This window comes from Dufourea novaeangliae, unplaced genomic scaffold (genome assembly GCF_001272555.1).
Source record: "Dufourea novaeangliae isolate 0120121106 unplaced genomic scaffold, ASM127255v1 scaffold39, whole genome shotgun sequence".
Lineage (NCBI taxonomy): Eukaryota > Metazoa > Arthropoda > Insecta > Hymenoptera > Halictidae > Dufourea > Dufourea novaeangliae.
The window spans coordinates 557327-578817 of NW_015373918.1; the positions used below are offsets into that span (position 1 = coordinate 557327).

The 21491-nt window shown below is 42.2% G+C and overlaps 1 protein-coding gene across 1 annotated transcript; it reads left to right on the top strand.

The window, feature by feature from the left end:
• The first annotated feature begins 4843 nt into the window (after positions 1 to 4843).
• Positions 4844 to 6834, top strand: LOC107194428 (AP-1 complex subunit mu-1). The gene is made up of 2 exons (XM_015584050.1): positions 4844 to 4969; positions 5328 to 6834. Exon 2 carries the CDS (start codon positions 5345 to 5347, stop codon positions 6611 to 6613), a length of 1269 nt encoding a protein of 422 aa, XP_015439536.1. The 5' UTR covers positions 4844 to 4969; positions 5328 to 5344; the 3' UTR covers positions 6614 to 6834.
• The last annotated feature ends 14657 nt before the right edge of the window (positions 6835 to 21491 follow it).

Sequence of the window (21491 nt, forward strand, 5' to 3'; positions counted from 1 at the left end):
CCGAGATGATCACCAGAAGCGAGGAGGGCTGCGTATTTTAAAACAATTGATTTAATGAGTGACTTCGATGCAGAACCAGTCGATCTATTGGCAACACAAACTGTACACGCGAGTTCAAAAGTCTTGGCAGGTCAAGGAAATAGAACAATTATCATTTCCATATTATTTACCTTGGTATCAGTTATATAACCTCTATGTTGGTGTAAACAGCAGTTAACACTTTGCCACGTCACTCAAATCTGCAGTGTAATCTAATACAAGACTAATCGCCTGTATTAAGTAAACGCATATACATGGTTTCTCATGTAAGTGTGAACCCCCCGAATATCTTTTTAATTGAGAAAACGCAAGAAATATTTGCACGTAAATCGGTTACGTTTAATACCATTTAAATGGTATTAAATGGTTAGTATTTTGCAGGCGTGGCTTTTTCCTCGAAGTTTTCAAGATCAACGGTTTTCTTTCAATCTACAGATCATTCGACAGTCATATTATAGCACATAAAAAACAATATCGATGACCTAGAAAACGACGAGAAAAAAACAACGCCTGCAGGATACTGACCACTAAACACCATTCAAAATACGCATAAAGTATTTGTTGCTAAAGTATTTGTTGCAAAAAGTAGAATCTGGAAGCATCTCATTTACGTTGAAAGTATTCTTTGGATGCCCTCTAGTTCGATATGACAAATGCTAAGGCTCGTACAAGACGCGCCTAACAGAAGTCGATCTCCCCTCGATCGCCACTGGAAAACGCAAAGCCCACTTGGCCAAGTCTCGTGAACTCGAGTATAATATCAGATGGGCGACGTTCAGTTCGATCGCTACAGTCTACCACACTCTTTAAACCAAATCCCTCCGGTCGTCTACAAAATATATGTATAACAGCCTGCCGCCCCCTTTATTCAGCACATTCGCGTCGTGGGTCGCGTACGCCCCATAACATCAGAAGATTGCAAGCTTGTACCTTAGGCGGTGCGCCCGTCACCGGATGGGATGGAAAAATATTTCCAATCGGGGCGCAGAAACGGCTTCCGAGCTACTTCGTAGGCCATCCAGGGCGCCGCCGACAAATCACTTGGTAACTTCGTTATGCAAAACGATGCCTCCTCCGTACTTCTCCGCTCCGCAGAAGGGTTTTCTCACTGGTGTCCCCTCCGTGTTCCGCCACCCCCTGTCGAGGGAAACCCCGGTCTTTCTTTCGCGTGCAAGTTAAATTGCACTCAACACATCCAGTGAATGACAAAATACGGACGATGCCGATGAAGAAGCACCGTCCACTTTCTGGCGGGGTTCCCTTGTCGATCCGCGACGATCGCCGGTTCTCGAAGCTTGAGCAGCTATTCCTTGACCCATCTGAAAACAGGAGAGGAACAGCGTGAGATCGACGTATTGGCAGCGAACGGTGCACGAGGGATACAAGAGGGGGCGGTAGCGAACATGGGGCGAAAAGGGTGAAGTCTGATCAGAGGAATGCTTGCCTGCGGGCAAAGTAAGTTTCCTTCCAGCAATCAGTGCCTCGCCTCACGTTCCTGCTTCGACCACCTACCCACCTCTAACGTCTAAACCCAACGGCGATATACACACAACGGTAGTTTCTCCCCGTTCTTTTTTGTTTTGTTTCTCACCCACGTAACAATTTAGGATTTAGGCTAATGGACTGAACGGTCTGGTTCCTGAGAATTTCTCTTGTTGATTCGAGGATAGCTCAGGTTTAGTTATAACATTTTTCTGTATCTCTGTGCAGTTCTAACTCGATTTTAATCTACATGTAAGCAGAATTATGATTAAATTGGAGGAATTTGCATTTTGGCTTCAGATCTCAAGCGAACCTCGTTTGCGATCGTTCGGGAGTTGGAATTTTAATAAACTTTCTTTTGGAGATACAGGTATACACCTACTATTCGCGAATAATACTCGCGTGCTTATTGAAGGTTGTAGATAAGGGCGTACCAGTTAAGGGGCGGGCTTTCATTTTAAAGGGAGAGTGAGTGAACGCGCGGGTACACGATTCGAACACGTAACTCATACCGCTAACGAAACGATTTGTCAAGTTTATCGTTTAACGTTAACTTCGCGCAAGTTTCGCGGCCTTTCAAGCGTTGTTCCGCGATAAAAGTACTGCGTGATACTCTGACGTTACTTAACACGAATCTCGTATCTCGACGCTACGATATTGTGACAGAAATGCAACCATTCGCAGTCGCGAAAATTGTAAATGGCCGGATATCTTGAAACATAATTCATTTCTTTATTCCGGCGAAGGCCGGAATCTCTGACGAGAAAAGTAGATAGTGTGCTAGGAATTATGAAAAAATTGTTGGAATATTAGAGACCACTTACGAATTAAAACTGGTTTAATCATTTAACACCCAACCCTTTAAATAGTTATTTCACAATTATGAGACTGATACTATCTTTATGTTCTATCCTGTTATTTTGAAATCGAAAATATCAATATTTAACAGATTAATTACTTTTTATATTGGACCTTTTTTATTTATTTTTCGAGGAAATACTTGAATTTCTCAACTGGAAACACAAAGATCTACTTCACATCTGCGAAGCTGTGGACCTTTGCTGAGAAAAGTTAGATACTAACCGGCGACAGAATTTGACGCACTTCTAAAATGAATGTTGCACCGGTGCAACACTGGGAGTTAAATGGTTAAATACTTTAATTGGGAGCCTGATTAAATATCATTAAAATCTAATGAACATCAGATTGAAATGGTGCCACTTTTCGAAATCTGTTTTCTAAAAATCAAATAGCATAATATATAACTGTTACAACGTTGCAGAGAAACTGGTTTGAATAATTTTAATGCTCGAGTTATTTCTCAGGGAAGTTTTCTCGCTTCAGTGGCGCACCCGTCCATTTCTTCCGTCGATTAGACGCTCGAAAAACACCGAGGCAAGGCAACGCGTTCATAACTAAGTCACACGGGGGACGTTCGAGGAATCGAAGTTCCGCTAATTTAATTCCGAGTCTCAATTATCGGTCGCGTCGGATTCCCCGAGCGGCTCTAACTTTCAGACCTTCGCGCACAGCTTCCCGAAGGAGGCCGCTCGACCGACAAACGTGTAATACAGCCGAGATCTAGACCCCCGTATTCCGCCACTTTATCTTCGGATGGACGTTTCATCCGCCAGAAACCGACAGACCAAGAACCGGGAGGATTGCTCTGTACCAGTGGATCCGTATCCGACGCCTGGGAATAAACCGAGAACCGAAAGAAACAGCGACAAAACCTGGCTGCAAGAAACAACGGAGGGAGGAGAATGGAGGCTGAGACGGGTTAACGACAAAACGAGACTTTGCAGAAAGAAAAATTTCAAAAATAATATCACTTTTCATTTAACTTAAGAAATTTAATAATCAAAAATTGGTTGTACTGATTGTATATTGTTAGATTCCCATTAATACCGTCACGAGTGCTTCTATGAATTATTTTAATGCTATTATTCAATGAATTACGATTTCGATCGACTGAAGAATGTAATTTCTTCATTATTTTCTACTTCAAATACGTGCCTGCCCGAAGTACGTATAAAGCGATTGGAGAAAAAAGGTGAGAAAAACAGAAGTTTGAAAGGGAACGAAAGGAGAATAAAGGGACTATAGTAGTGCGAGAGGGTGAGGTAAAGAGTTGGAGGAAGGAAAATGCATTTCCCTATGGCGGAAGAACTCCTACTCCTTTCCATCGATAATTTGACTTTATAATCGAGCCAGCCTCGTTCAATTACGATGGAATTTCTCGTGGAATTTCGCGCAAGCAGTGCCACGATTCGAGAGGAGTCGATCGCTGCCAAGGTAAATATATTCGAGAGTTGACGAAATAAACATTCTTGAACTTAATAATTAACCAGTCGAATACAATTTGAATCTCTTAATAAATCCCGAATTCTTTACTCTACTCTCGTATTCCACAATTTTTCCGTTGTTTTATACTTTACTTAAGCGATACGATGCCTATTATTATGCTTTAATTAAATTGGAGATGCTCAGATGACTTTACATGGTCGCGGAAGGTACACGACATGTGACAGTGACTGGTACCACGATACTGTCTCCTACCTATTCTCTTTTCAAAGTTCACAGTCAAACGGGGTTCAATCACCCCCGGTGTTCTTTTATACACTTTATAGGTGACGCGATGCACGGACCACCGACGGATGCGCTTTTGTGCTGAACAATTGCCTACTTCGGTGCACTACACTTTTATTACGTAACACCGACGGCCATTGTGCTGCTGCGTAACATTGAAATGTGCCCACTGCCTCCGGAAATGCGGCACCATACGATATAGTTCCTTTTTTTTCCAAGACGTAATAGACATCCACAGTTTACTGATTATGAATAACAATGATTAAGTTTGTAAAACAAACTATTCTTTCAGACACATTCGTTCTTGCTTCTACAATACAAAAGCTTCAGAAAGTTATATTTCTTATTTTATAATTTACTATTAAATGGTTATTAATCAGAATTTCTCCAACTATCATAAAGGTTTAATTATCGTAACAAAGTCATGGAATTAATTCAAAAGCCATTCAACTTAAAGAACAGTGAATTTTATGATTTGACAACTCGATTGTACGCTGTTCGCGTTATTTTCTCTCTGGATCGAACTATTAAATTATCTTTTTCATTGCTGCGGTAAAACCGGGTTAATATTCTGTTATCGAATTTGAAAAAATTGTACCAGTAAATATTACCGTCAATAAAACGTTCGAATGACGCGGATGAGAGAGGCGATCGATATCCAGCGAGAAGTTGGCAACGCATGCGCTTCGATTGTACTCGGTTCGTGGCAACTTCAAGACGGTCCACAGTGGCAGTCGGGCCGTTGGGAGGGGAAGGTCTTTCGTTAAGAAAAGTGTTTTTTATCATTTTCTGAGAGAGGAATTACTATCGATGTGAAATAACCAACCAACTATTACCTATTAAGTGACTGGAAGTACAGGTTAGTACGTGCATATTCGACTGATTTCTGTTTGTGACTTGTGTTCATATATGTTGTACTGTCGAGTGTCAAATTGTATTCGTTGCTTGATCACTTCTTGTTCCTCTTTTACGCTTTTGCATGTTGTATGCAGATATTAATCCTTATGGATTGTAGGTTCATTTTTTCATTGTAATCTGTGACTTTCTTGATTCTACTCTTATATTCGATAACATAACCTCACATGGTCTCTATTGATGTACAGAATTTTGTTCACTAAATGCTACTGCACCTCCTCCTCTGATCCATCTATCTTTGTGCACTATGTTGAAACTGTATCATGGTTGAGAAGAGACAAAATTGGTCTTTTTCATTACAGTTTGACGCATCGTAAAGATGTCGACATCAGCAATATATATATTAGATGTGAAGGGGAAGGTCTTGATCTCACGAAATTATCGTGGGGACATAGAGACTGGTGTTATAGAGAAATTCATGCCCCTAGTGATGGAACGCGAGGAGGAGGGAAATCTGACTCCAATTATTCAAACCTATGAATGTACATATGCGTACATAAAGTACAATAATCTTTATATTGTCTCAACTACCAAAAAGAATGCCAATATTTCATTAGTATTTGTATTCTTGCACAAACTGGTCCAAGTCATGCAAGAGTACTTTAAGGAATTAGAAGAGGAGAGCATAAGGGACAATTTTGTTGTCATTTATGAGCTCTTAGATGAGCTGATAGATTTTGGTTATCCACAAACTACAGATAGTAAAATTTTGCAAGAGTACATTACCCAAGAGGGGCATAAACTTGAAATTCAACCGCGTATTCCTATGGCTGTGACTAATGCTGTGTCTTGGAGATCAGAAGGTATCAAGTACAGAAAGAATGAGGTTTTCCTTGATGTAATAGAATCCGTAAACCTTCTTGCGAATGCCAATGGGAACGTATTGAGTTCTGAAATTGTGGGTGCCATAAAAATGAGAGTCTATCTGTCAGGAATGCCTGAATTAAGACTTGGGCTTAACGATAAGGTCTTGTTCGAGTCCACAGGACGTGGAAAATCCAAATCAGTAGAGTTAGAAGATGTTAAATTTCACCAGTGTGTCAGACTGTCTCGATTCGAAAATGATAGAACAATCTCTTTTATTCCTCCTGACGGTGAATTCGAATTAATGTCGTATAGACTGAACACTCACGTGAAACCATTGATATGGATCGAATCTGTAATCGAACGACATGCTCACAGCAGAGTGGAATACATGATAAAGGCGAGATCACAGTTTAAGAGACGTTCGACTGCCAACAATGTAGAAATAGTAATTCCGGTACCAAACGATGCAGATTCCCCTAAGTTTAAGACCACTATCGGAAGTGTCAAATATTCCCCAGAACAGAGCGCCATAACTTGGTTTATCAAGTCATTTCCTGGAGGAAAAGAGTATCTGATGAGGGCACACTTTGGCTTACCGTCCGTTGTTGGTGAAGATCTGGAGGGGAAACCGCCGATTCAAGTCAAATTCGAGATCCCCTATTTCACGACTTCTGGTATCCAAGTACGTTACTTGAAAATTATCGAGAAAAGCGGGTATCAAGCACTGCCGTGGGTACGGTACATCACACAGAACGGGGACTACCAGTTGAGGACAAATTAAAGAAGAAAATAGATAGAGAAGTCGAAACTAGTCGGTTTGCTACGCTTTGGTATGCTTCCGAATATTTTAAACTATTCCCTTTTAGCTACTTTCCCAATTGATTGTGGTCCGTATAAAAGATCGAGATGTATAGATCGTAACATTATTGACATTAGTGTTCCTTGAGTCATTGTAATTTCCCCTACAGTTTTAATGCTCCTCTACAATGTTGTATAAATCCAGTAACCGTTTCTTTTTTTTTAGAAGTCTTTACGTTAACTTTCGTCCTATTATCCATTAATCACGTGGGAACACGAAGTACTTAATTCATCGAGTGTACGTTCCGTACGACGTTACGTAACTCGTATACGACTAGTATTTTCTGTATACAGGAATCATTGTATTCTCCATTGAATATTATTCCAATTAAAAGTTGTAAATATTCTGAACAACGTCGTATCTCAACATCTTCATGGAATTGTTAACAATTTACTAGACGTCCTTTGTACTAATTTATGCTCTGACAGTATTGCGTCGGACTTATTAATTGTATATCAGTATGACAATAGATATAATGCTGTTATTACTGTATGTCAGTGTATTCGCAACATAAGCTACGGAAGAGATGTATTAAATTTTTAATAGAAACTATACTCGCCATCTTTATTCTCCCGTGAAATCCTTCCTTTAATCGAACAATAAATTGCTTTCTCAAATTTCTTTAAAAATTGCGTGCGATAATTCGAGCAAAAATAATTTCTTCTGTCGATAGGCTTCACGGGACTATATTCACCCGCCCGTTTCGTTTCTCGGGAAAATCTGCAGCGGCCAATTGAGTCTTGATCCGGCTGTACATTTTCAACAGCTCCGCGGAAGAGCCGCGAGAAGCAGATTTATCGCGAATTTTCCGAGGATTGCGAATGCAGACGTTTACCAGGAGGGAACCGCGCGGTTTCGCGGAATACTCGCCTCGGTAAGACGGTAAATATTCTACGAGGCGACGTTGAATTGCGCGGAAATGGAGACACGGAAACCCGTTTAGATCGAAACCGTGCGAGGGAGTGAGACAGTGAGGGGCGGAGGGGGGCTTTTTATTCGCGGGCGCTGGCGACACGGTCACGGTATGCAAATTTCCGGTGGAGCACACCAGCCCCGTAATAATTTTATGGAAATTGGTGGTCCTGCAAAGAATTTTCGAGCGAAAGGCCGAACGCGAAACGCGTATCGACCGAAGAACGTGTAAGCGTATCGGAAAAAGGATGATAAAGAATGATGGGGGTGGGTGAGGGGGGGGGGGGGCACGGGCTCCAGAATAGCCTATTCTCATTCATACTGGTAGGAGAGCCGGGATTCTTTATTCGATATCCCGTTTTCGGTCGCGTTTCTCTTTTATTTAGCGGGAGGTCGCACGCTTGCAATGCGAAACTAGTTTCCGCGCGTGATGGCGCATTACGAATTAGATACGCGGGCGGCGGTCGGGAGCTGATAAGCGGGAGAGAGTCCCGGTTAGAAGAAACAGTTATCGCGGTTGGAGATAAACCACTTCGGAATAATTTACCTGGTTCATTACTCTCACGGAAAATGGTAATCTCATGATTTTGCATGCGCCAGGCAAATGTACAATGGGGAGGAGGGGGTACACTGTTTCTTGTTGAGCACAAAGTGATAGAGCTTTTTCCAACGATGGTTCCTGTAATAAATGGTTAAGCGAATTCCGAGGAGCAATGCACGCATCAAGACGAACCCTTAACCATAGCACTACGATGAAATTCCGAGAGACATACGGCGGTCGCGGACGAAAGGAGAAACTTTAGGACACCATTTTCCACACACGCGTATACTTTAACTCGCATTTTTATTCGAACCCCCCTGGCGTCTACTGAACGTATCCAGTCGCGAGTTGACAGCCGCTATATATTTCCTGGGCGAAGTTTTAATATCCTGCGGCAGAAACTGGCGAGATGTCTCCCGTGGATTTCGCAGACAGGGGATCTTGGGGTGGAACTTCGAATCGGTCTCGTCAGAATTTCTTGAATCCTGGCGGCGTGGCGGAGGATTCAGCCGATCGGAGAGCGAAGTCGTAAGGAACACCGAACTCTCGAGGAATCGCCCGAAGGTCTGTCCCGCAGGTAACCTTTTTCGAATCAGCTTTTCTTGGCGTCGGCTGCGCGTCGGTAAATTTACTCTTTCTATTAGTAGGACACGGTAGAAAGAAGGTAAAAATTGTGTCAGTGGCCGTCTAGAAATTTTTCGCGTAGCCATGTGAACCCCGTTTTTCGCGATAAGTAGAAAGTTGATAATTCGGATGCATCTTGGTCGTATTCGATCTTGCTAATTACCCGAATCAGGGAAGTAATTGGCTTGTCGGGTGTGCAGAATCGCAACGAAGGGCATAACGAATTTTATACGTAGCTATGAATAGCTCCGTGCTACACGATAAAGGCTGCCAACTATAAATTACTCTTCCGGATAGTAAAGAATTTTCTTGTACATATGTATATAGTTATATAGATTTACACAAGCATTCGAAGGATCACCTTAACGCGATACGATAAGCTGAAAATTGCTCTTGGGCGCGGAGAATTTCTAGGGGATACATTGACTTTTATTGATCAGATCTCACCTCGAAGATTACGATATATGTATGTATACATATATATGTTTATACGTATAAACGCATCCCATCGGCGGAAATTTCGGATAAATACATTATCGTAAATACCGACCGACGTCGTGGAATTGATACACATAAATTCCAGATGCAAAACGGAGGGAAAAGGAGAAAAAGGAAATAGCCAACGCCCCTGGAATATTTATTATCCGAGACAGAAAATTATGTTAGGTCGAACGGTCTGCAGTAGGGGGTGTTGAGCCGCGGAGTAGCTTTGTAAATCATCGGACACGAAATATGGTTTCCTTGCTGCCCGCGAAACGAGTAACGTTTCTATTCGATGGATCGAAATTTCAGGAAAGTTTGAAGTAGGGCAGAGTTTCTGTTGCACAGGGTGTGGTCGTATTGATAGTAAACCTGAGGATGGAACGATTCCTCAAAAATAAAGTTCAATAAAATAATAAAATTCCCTCGACCGAAGTGTCTCTTATGCGAGCATTAGAATTTCTATTGCGTAATTTGACATGGAATTATCACTATGTAAATAAATGACACGAGAAGATTATTTCAGGCGTAATTTCACTCACGGGAGGATGGTATGTTCTGATGTCGCTAATTCGCGGTATTCCGTTGAAATCACCGAAATACGAATCGTAAAACCTTCGTGAACAACTTCCGGGCTGTCTAGTGTACACACATATTCGCAGAAATACGTTCCGGAGAAGTTTGCCATTCGTAATTCAACTCGAGTTTATGTTCCCTGTGTACAAAGTGTTACCGTGAAGTTACACCGTAGAAATACTCCGTTATGAATCTCGAAAGTTATCCGTTTCCGGCGGACGGAAGTGTACACCGTGCATACGTTTGCAGAACGTACGTGACACGTGGCGGCGTCCCGCGAATCTGCAACTGTCAAAACTTTGACTGGTATGACGGTTAGATATTTTTGTATTATTGCATTCGCGTCGGACAGGATATCTCTTTTCCTGTGTGCAAGGTACTTGGAAAAACTTTATATTTTCGAAGTGTTCTTTAAACCGTTCGTTTGAAAACTTCGAGAAAAAAATATTTGAAGAAAACAACGCTTGTAGGATACTGACCATTTTATACTATTCAAATTACGTGTAACTATTTTCGGCGTTTTCACAATGAAAATAGATACGATACACTGATACGACTTTTGCATACCATGCTAACACTAATACGAATGAAAGCGTGAAGTCGCGTCCGGAATACACATATACCCTCCCTTCTGCTCCCTACTTTGTCACTTTTACCCTACGTGGCCATGTTTTCTCTACTTTCTACAATACTGATAGTGATCGTTGAGGGAGGTAAACAAATTTTCCGATATCGAAAAATCCAAAAAATTTCACGGCTATTTCGTAGATTCTCTCAAGCAGAGAGACTTGTTTTTGAGGAGAAATTTAACGAACTGGGACAGCGGACGGTGGTATCAAAGCGTCAGACAGCGCGTAAATTAAACGACCGTACGTTTTTACAGGGGGTCGTGTTCTTCACGGACACGTCGTTCCGCGAAAAAACGCGCGGCACAGCTCGCGATAAATAAACGTGCACGTTTAAGTCTCGAATAGGCGGTCTTGAAACGCGGTTGCCAGCCCGTGGGATGAAAAGAGTCCGTGCACGCGTGCTTGGGCGTTTAAAATCTGGAGGAAAAGCTGGTTTCTGAATCGCGCGGGGAGTTTCTCCCGAAAAAAAACCGGCCTTTTGCCCTGCGGTGACTTACAGAAAGAAACGAGGACCGCCTTGAAAGTGCTCGACAAAGTACGCCCGGTCCCGCCCCTTCGAAACTGCTGCCCAGAAGACAAACTCAACCATTTTCTGCCACTCAATTACAGAAAAATACCGAGAAACTTATTTTTAAAAGACACGTAAAGAGATGAAATTAATAAAGGAACATTGCAAGACGGACATTTTTTGGGTCTATTTGGAGATCCATTTTTCGAAAACTTCATCTACATTAATCGTGTCACAAATTTTCGGCGCAATTTCCTACATTTATGACATTATACGACTTAACTTTGGGTATGCAGTTTAGTAGGTAACTATTTGTTAACAAAGTAGATTTAATAACGGAGAGTAATGGAAAGGATACGTGATCTATGTATGTACACAGATGTTGACTGTGCGATGGTTGATTTTCGACGAAAGATTCTAGCTGGATGTAGCGGTGAGAGAAACTACGAAGAGGGGAGAATCTTTTGTAGTGAGTGAAAGCTGTTGATATGTCCCTTAAGGTTAATTGGCTAATGGGACACATCCAAGCAAGACGGAAAGTAACCAGGGAAGTTTCCTTCCTTATCAACCTTTATCAAAAATGAGTAAAAACCTTATAAGACAATCTAAGCGCATACGGCTTCCAGCTGTCCAGAAACCCAGGTTCGCTGGGTCTAACGACAATGAAACAACTTCGACGTTCTGTCGTCGTTACTTCGTGACACGACAATCCAATTTGTCAGCATATATAATTAATTTACCGTTGTCCGTGCCGTTCACTGAAAATGTCCGTTTTCCAAGGGTCAAGTGTTTTCATAGTACTATTTTATCGTGGAGTATGTACACTTTACGAAGAAAAACGAACCGGCTTGAAAAGCATCGATCTTTCAAGAGGACCAGCCGGCTGGTAGCGACGCCTCGGCGAATGTAATTTGCAATCAGACGTCGAAGTCAAGGGGCGAAAACTAGGAAGCCCTCGATTGGCTTAGTGCCAGTGACGGATCCCGCGGTATTCTCAAAGGGGTGGGCGTTTTGTCACTCTTGTCACCCTCGAGTACCAGACGCGACCCCACCCGCGGTCGTCGAAGCTTAACACCCATCTCCCTTGGTATCTATTTTTTCCTCTCTATCTCTCTGGCAGATAAATCAATGGACGCGCGCGATTTGCCACACCACTGCTAAGTTTTCTCGTAAACGACTCCGGTGAATGCCATTCTACTTCGGATGTCCGGTGATTCGGAGCCTCGCCTCTGACGAAAATTCTCATCTCTTCGTTGAACCTCCGGGGACGGAATACAGCGTCTGGCTTCATCCCTGGATAGATAAGGGACAAAATAATCTCCGGTTTTCTCTTATTGTTCTTCTCAAAAGAAAATTATTCCCTCTCTTCGAAATTTTTTCGCATCGTCTATCGGAGGAACGTGGAGTTTTTTGGTGGCTTAGGCGGAGCTCTTTCTTCCTTTTAGCCGCGGATCGGTGATCGAGTAGATTGCTTGTTATTCTGCCGAACATCGATCTTCATCCGAACGTTTCTTGTTTCGGTATCTATCCAGGTTTTTCTGGGTCGAATCGTTAATTAATTTCGCAGAGACTGCAAGTGCTTCTTCGTTTTATTAATCAGAAGTACTTCACTGACGTGATCACTTATGAAATTAATTATCCCACCGTTTCCTTTCAATAATGATCTTGAAAAAGAGAGCCACAAAGAGCACGGGAGAAAACCGAGAGAAATCAGGAAAACGGAAGCTCGACGTGTATTATATAAGAAAAACGGTATCGTAACGTAGCGACGCGTTATTGTGCGGCCGTTCCCGTTTCTTTGTCGAACGCAAATAGCACCGCGTATAACGGTATGTATAAATATTCCATGTCGTTTTCCCTCGCTAATGAGAACGTTACAGAGCCCATCGGAACACGCCGTTGGAAAGTATATCTGAAATGCGTTCAGAAGAAAGTACACCGCGAGCCGCCGCCGGTAAATGGCGGAACGTCCCGCAGATGGTTATATTATGTCGCCGTTACTGGTACTGAAACCTTAAAACGAGAATCGAGTCGTGAATGTTCCATGCGGTGCCGTTATTACGTTCCCTCGTTCGTAAATCGTGAAAGTTCACGGACCAATTAGATCTCCGACGGAATCGATTAAAGGCAACGCCCGAAAATAGCCGAAAGTCAATTTAAATTTGCATTTCAAATTCATCGAAACATACGGCGGAGAAGCAAAATGGCAGCCAGGTCCATCCAGTTCCGCCGTTGGTACGCGGCCGCGTGTACAAGACCGTGGCGAATGCAAATTCTGGTCCGCGTGTCCTCGTTGAAACATTCTCCGCGAACTCTATGTGTGTGTGTGTGTGTGTCCTTTAATTGTTCTCCATCGGCGTAATTTCATCGTCGTCGAAGGGACCACGGAAACAATTCCCTCCTTCAGAATTGAATTTTTCGGAACACACATCGAGGGAAAGGAGACGCTCTGCGGTTGTCGTTGCGCGTCGCGTACAGAGAACCATGGACATCGGGAAAATGCAAATAGAGGACCGGCAGTTTGGCCGAGCTAGGTGTCCCTTCGACGTTTAAGCTCGGAGGGTTAATGCATTCGAGTATCGTGCGCGCTCGGCTACGTGGGCGAACGTATGCAAATACGCGGGCGAGAAGAGGCCGAGCGCTCGCGACACGCGGTTACGTCAATCCCACGATTGTCGGCGTTTCGACGGCCGTTATGCGGACAAATACGACCGAACACCCTGGGCAAAGTGATCCCGCGGAATTATACGAGTCGATAATCGTTTCCGACGGACGGCCGCCTGACTAATGGATGCGGGAAAGGACAACTTTGACAGCTTTCTTCAGGGTGCATTCCAATGAACTTACTACAAGCTGGAAGCTGTTCCTTGTTATGGGGTGAAGTTTTTGATCGGCAGGATATTCTCTGGAGATCTGACGTCTTTTTTAATTTGGGGATAAGCGTGTTAATTGGAGTATTAATAACCAGAATGACAGGTATTCTTACAACATGCTTTTGCTCCAACATGATTAAATAATTTTGTAGAATAGTCTAGTTTGTTTTTTAGTTCCTGGAACATAATCTTGTTTTTTGTATGTATACTACTGGCCAAAAGTATGGCACCTGAGGTCATAATTGATGGAACGGTAACTGATTATTCTGTTACGACATAATAAAAGTTACGGAATCAGTAGATATACAAATCATTACCAATATGTTTTAGCATATTACTTTCGTGAAAACTTTGTAGAATAATATTTTCTCTTTCTTGAATTAAGAGATCTGGTCCTATACTTTTGACCGGTGGTGTACCTACATATTGCAGTGGGTGATAAAATTACTATGAACGCATGGAGAAATGATATAATTTATGTTTTCGTTGTTATTATGACTTCAAGTATACCCTTTCTTTTTTTATTGTTAACATATAGATACACAATTTAACTGTAGTTCTTAATTGCGTATAACACGAAGTACCGTAACACGGAAATTCTTGGGATCACCCTGTTATACGGGGTTGTTTGTATTAATACAGTGTTCCCGTGGAAAAACGAAAGTTGAATCAGACCTTTAACACGTTAAGTGCTATTTGTATCGGAATGAATGCAATGGATTTTAGCCTAAAGGGCTACCCGTATTAGTTTGGATAATGTGTAATTAAAAAAAAATATATAGTAATCCAAAGCAATATCAATTTTTTGATTTCATGGCGCTTAATACTCTAATGTACCGACGCGAGAAAGTCTCCGGAAATAGGTACTAATATCGTGATACATTGTTAAAGTTGCCCAAGTGAATTAGACCCCGAAATTGGCGATGCAATATTCGCTGTAAAGTGGAGGGGTCGACGGAACATTTTTCGACAGGGGGGCCGTGCTCTGAATCTAATAAAGGTTGCAACGTCAGAGGGATTCATTTACTTCCATTACCGTCACGGTCGATTAGTGGAAATTCCATCCAGGGGAGGGTTAGTTATTACAGGGAACGCTGTCAGATAATCGAAGTTCAGATAAATGCAGCAGCACCGAGCTAGCTAGCTAACGTCCACGTGTACATTTACGCCCGCGCGTGTGTGTGTGTGTCTGTGTGTGTAAACGACGACAAATTACCCGCGTCCGAATAATGTGTCGGTCCACGTTAAACATGGGAATTGCGGTGGGATCTAGCTTGCGCTAAATTTGCTAATAACCATCAGTATTCTATTGACAATTCGATTCACCGAATCACCTTGTTCCTTTCATCTTTACGTGGAAAATTCTCTTCCGCTCCTGTCAACTATCCTTCTGATTTTCCTCTAAGGTTTGCATTCGCTCAGAAGATTTTATACATTTAAAACGAACGTGACGGTCAGTACAAGCGCAGGTAATAATTTTATGAAATTAAATTAATTAACCATTATGCATTTCAACTTGTATAAATATCCAACGTTCGTGTGTCGAGAAACAAGTGAAACGTGTATATTTCGTAAAATACCGAACATAAGAGACGTACCACGTGATTGACGTATCGTAACAGGTTTCTGTGATGCTCATCCGAGCTCCACGTGAAAACGTGCGCTTGCACCCACCCAAAGAACACATTATCAGAGGCACTCGGAAACAGCGGTAATTAAATGGAGTGACGTAGCCGGGACTTTGCACGAAGGTTGTAGCTTAGAGCGACCCAGAGGGGGGTCGACGAACCGCCGTTGCTTTCGTTGCACTTGAATGCATTAGCTCAGCTTAAAGTTGAGACGCCGTAGACGATGTCTCTTTGCATTTGCATTTACTGCGGTGCCCACACGCATTTACATTTACTTACGAATCATTGCCCCCTCCCTACCCGACTTAACCGACTCGGATCTAGCAGCTTTTGACAAAGGCGAGAACCGCGTGCACTAGAAGAATAAATAAAAACGAAACGACGAATAGACGAGAACCAACGGAATTCCATACTATTTTCGAATCTTTGTGACTTATCGATCGATAAAATAAAACAGTAATAATTATGCCTGAGTTTATCTGATAAATTTCTGATGTAACGAAGATAAATTACATTCTCACGTGTCCTGATGACTGTACAAATTAGATTTCTTCGAGAACGTAGAGTTTCGTAGGAGAAACGAGTTTGTTTCGACTCCTCTCGTTCCTATTGAAAGAACCTACGAACCTCTATCGCCAGATATTAAGTTCCATCTTCAAAGGTTAAATAAAGGCGAGAAGAAAGAATTGAAAAAACGTGCGCAAAGAGGAAGATCTCGCGAGTTTCTTCGTTCTTTCGCGACAGTTACTTCGAAAACGAACGACAGATATTGGCGACGTGACATCGTCGAATAGTGTTCTCTTTCCGTCCCCGAGTGAAATGTTATTAATGTCGCGTTGCATTCGAAGCCGTCTTGAAAGCATCTTTCCAACGCGCTCCCGGTCGACGAGGAAAGTTTCGCGTCGCTGACACGGTCGTGAGTCCGCTGATATTAAAAAGCATCGCTGCCTTGAAATTATTGAAAAAAAAAAACAATGAAGAAGAATCGACGAGAAAAACATAGACGGGTAGAAGAATGGTATCGAGTAGAATAGGTTACGGGTACCTGATCAAAGAATCGAGATTACGTTGTCTCGATTAAAAATAAATTTCATTCTGTTGCACAGGACCCCGCGCTGCTGGCCCCTTCGATGTTCGCTTTGTCTGGCGGTAATTTTTCTATTTCACTCGGAATGACGCCCCCTTCTCCGCGCGTTCTACTATTACACCGAACGGAAAATTACCTTTCTTTGCAACAAGCATCGCGTCGATAGTCAATCTGTGTGTATGAACGCACTGCGGCGTTTTCCGTTTCATCGAGTTTTAATGAAAATTTTTACGTTGAAGGCACACGCCTATTTTCCATCGCTTTCTAATAAAAGTTTAGCAGGCACGGTGTGCTGGTTTTGTTTTCTCTATTCCTGACGTTTAATTTGAAATCCGAATCGAGTTTGTTAATGCATGAAAGAAAAAGAAGAACGAACCTGCAGATATTCGTTGTCCGCTCGATATTTCAATGCGTTCTTCGCAGCGAAACAGCGATGTTCCAGTCGAGAGACGTCTTAATAATGCAATAACGCGAATAATCGCCTCGCCGAAAGTGTACTGGATTTAATGGAAGAAAAACACAGCCACTGAGCCGTGGAAATGGCCTCTCGTCGAGATGGCGATTGCGCCTTCGCCACGGTTCGCGAAAGCGCATCCGTTTCGTTTGGGAAAATTAAGTCGGACCCGGTCTCGACTATTCGCGAAATTGATTTTGGGTAATTCTTTTCCCGTATTGACGTGATTTTCATGAAGAATACTGAAAGCAAATGAAGTTATTGAACCGTTGAGAGATTTGGGATCACTCGTAATATTCACGATTTGTGATCGATATTTGGAACGTACGAATATTCAGGAATATGGGCCACTTTTTGTGATTAAAGGTATCGAAGGATCAGTTACGCCGAGTAAGTGGAAGGATAATGTTGAAAGGAAAGAACTGCAATGCATATTCGAGTAAATCCGCGTTTATGTACAAAGAGCATTTATACAAAGACGTTCCAGCGCATCGTAGAAGCTTTCCTCGAATTTTATTCTGTTTCTTATTGTTTTGAGCAAATTGGTTTCACCGTCTGGGCCCAGGGAAACGTTTCGAGTATTCCGCCGGGCTGATATCGGTAACGAGGACTGATTTAAGATTCTAGCCGCGCGAGGTTAAAGTTTAAAACAAGATTTCTGCCCGGAACAACATTCCCTGTAATTCGTAACTTTCTGAGCTTTGCTTATCGTCCGTGAGTTTTGCTAAATAAGGTTAGCATTAGGAAAACGTATAAATAATCAAAGAGATCCGCAGAAAAAGTTTAAGGAATGTTAATATTGTTGCAAGTCATACGTAACAGAAGTAACATATACCAAGACATACTATTCATTGAATAATAAAATGTATAACCTACAAGTCACTCTAATCTGCCCAGTACAGTATCAATTTCAATTACGTCAGCCCACTTTTTCATCATCTTCCCATATCTTTCATACGAGAAAACGAAGTATTTTAAAAAGAAAATTCAGTTTCACATGCCTCGAAGGTAATCCCCTTTAACACCAGAAAAATCTCGCGCTAACAAAGCAGCATCCATTGCTCTTCCATTTTTAATGATAATTAAATTTGTTTCTACCTTTAACATCGCTCGTTTTCGCTCATGAAAAAAACCCATTCGCTTTTTCCCTCCTCTTGCGTTTCAACGGTAACACATTCTTCCGAGCCCCGTTCCAACGTTTTCAACCACTTCCAGTCCCGGACAAAATTAAAATATTTTTTATTCTAACGATATAACCCTTTCGAAGATTTAGGTCGAATCTGCTTGACGATAAAATTTACGTGAACTTTATAACTTTCACGTGAAGCTTTTTATTTCATGTTTAAATTGCACCACGCGGAGTTTTATCGTGGCGATGCATGGACTGATTAATCGAATAAGCCGAGTGAAATGAAATTGTTCGCATGAAGGAGAATGCTCTGTTCATTTCGGAGATGTCGTATCGTGTCTTGTACATTTTTAATTTGGAAAAGTTCGCGAACGATCAGCAGCCGGGTAAGTTGTTCATTTCTCTCCGGAAGCAAGAAGCCAAATGTTAAGGGATTTTATCTTCGAGGCCCCGGTAGAACGAGATAAATCTCATTAAAATCGCAGTACGAGTTTTGCTTTTCTCGCGCCCGAGCACAGAAGAAAGGACCAGGAACTCGAAGGTATCGTTAATTAACTCTGTCCGTCGCGGGAAGGGAAGAAGTTCGTACTTTTGTAATCTCGGGGCGCAAGTTGCTCAGGTTCCGTTTACAATGATCCTTGGGTGATTTTATGAGCGACAACGCGCCAGAGATCACTGGTTTAATATCGATGCCTGAATAGGGGATACTGGGTACTTTGAATGTATTTTTTTTCTCATATATTTGTTCGTTTTAGCCTTTGGACAACAGAACCGACGAAAAACATCTTCGAGAGAAATTCAATACTACGATACGAGTGAATTAATTTCGAAGGTTATTTAATGTACCCCGTAATTTGCTCGTCTAACTTCCTTTCCTCGGCTGAAGTAAGTCGACACTTCCGTTCGCCCAGTGTCTTTCGTCCAATAAATGTACAATATGGCGCAATAGCAGTCTCGAAAGACAGAGAAACGCGACAGGGACGAAGAATCCACGGTAGACTTAATATAATTGCGTTCAGTGTCAATTAATTTGTTCGCCGCGTCCCGGGGTCGAGTAGAACCCTTAGTAACGGGAGAATGTATCTTGACGTGATTAAAATAGATCCGGATCCGAGATGTGTTTGTTCAGGGGAAGTCACTTTAAAGCGGGTCATCCGAGAAACCAATTATTTTTAACGTTCCATTCTGAGGCCGATAAATATTCGAACGATGTTACGTTGTTTCGTAAATGAAAACATAAAAGTTTCACGTTTCCCAACGAACTGTGGTCTTTCTGACAGGACGAGTCAATAAAAATAACCAAAACATGTGTGCTAAGCCCAGCTATTGAATGGCAACTGTCGCTGACCCATTGAAATGGTCATCACCTCTGTTTGTTTATAGTTACTAACTCGACTCGTTGGACGAAGTATAGACACCCGAGTTTTATGTACTAAATTATGCACTGTGGATTGGTTAATTAGACTATTCATACCTATGACGACTTACGTTTTTAAAGCTAATACACAACAATCTCCGATACAGTGGGTGATCAAATGATTAAAGCCGCAGTAGGAAAAATATGTTTCTTATGTTCGTGTAGAAATACAATTACAATATTAATGTTTTCACACTGGCTAAGTTTTGACCAACACCTATCCACTAAAAGAACACGAAAGAAAAAGTAAATCTATGTAATTCTAAAAAACACAGATAAAATTGTCAAACCGTCAATTTATGTAGGTATCTCCAATAATTTGATCACCACTGTATTTCCACTACAAATTACCCAAATCTCCACAGTCCACTGATAACTTCACCAATTACCTCGTTGTTTAACAACCACGGTCACCAATGAAACTCACGAAATCACCGATTTCTCTACCATACAAACACGAATTACGTTCGAATCAGAGTAGAGATTAAAAATTCTCGGAGACGAGAGCAACTCGCCATGTCTGTGAAACCAATGCTCGTTTCCGTCCTTCGGAACAAGAACCTATTTACTCCGGCGAGGGGGGCTACCGAAAGTGTCCGAAGTAAGACCAGGATCGGGGGGCGGAATCTCATTTAGTTTCGAATTTCATTACGCCGGTGCCAAAGGGGGTGGGTGGGGGAGGAGCATCGATTATACGAGGGCGACGTGCCGATTGCAGTTAAAGCGACACCGTGTTCCAGAGTGTAAACGTAGCCCCCCCCTGACGTCTCGAAACTACTTACGTTCCCCCCGTCTATCCTCTGGCCGGCTCCTTTGTCGAGGCCTGGTAAACATTGGCTTGTTTGACCGAAGGAAAAGTTGTCGGTCGACAGAGGACTCGTCAACGACTGCGAGACGAACCAAAGAATACGGATCTGTGGAGGGTAGGTTGATGCAGGCGACGAGTCCTTCCGAGTTTCTTTTATTTTCCAACCCCTCCGTTGGCTTCGCTTTTACTCTTCTCTATTTCTCCCTTTCTCTCTCTGGCTTCTTCTTTTTTTCTTCTTGGTCCATTCCAACGAGGAGTATTCATTGTCCACTCGCGAACTTTTCGAGCTCTCTCGGTGTGCTTTCGGGGCCGTGGAAGGCGCACAAAAAGGAGAATGGAAGGAGGAGATTGATTGTGAGTCCGCCAGGCACAGACCAGCCCTTCTCGCTTTCTCCATTTGCCAACCCCACCCGAACCTTCTTCTTTCGTTTCGGCCCCGTGCTTTTCGGAGGGGGAACTTGATGAATTTATGATAACGTTTAATGTTCTGGGTCGACGCAAACATACCTGGCTCGCGTTCTCGAGCCCATTGTCGGGCCGAGTTCTCGTTTCGATCGTGCTTCGAGGGTGTGTTCTTAATAGATTCAAGATGCGAACGGTGGTTGTTGTGGATATTGGAGAGATTGCGATTTCGTCGGGATCGAATGTGTTATGTTAACGCAACACGTCTTTGTTTCTGATGTTTGGTAGAATGTCTTTCACGATGAGCAATTTAGCTGATGTAGTTAGTCCCAGCTTAATTGATTTAATTGGTTATACGTTATACAGTTCGAGTAGTCGTGAATCAATAGACCGAGACAGTAATTATGGGAAGCATGTATTAATTGATAAATTAGTCCGGCATATTAATCGACAGAACAGTGGTTACTGTATTCATTCATACAGTAATTACGGGAAGGACCAGTCTAATCACTGAATTTGTTAGCATAAAGACATAATTAGCGCGCTAATATATAACCACTTTGGCATATGAATGGATCCACTTCGATAATTAATATAAACACTGTAACAACAATAACGACACTACACAGTGTACTAACGAGAATAATAATAAGCGCACAGAGTATTAAAGTTGACAGTCAGGTACGAGAAGAAGGAGTGCACGGGTCGAAAGTACTTTCAAGACTGAGGAGA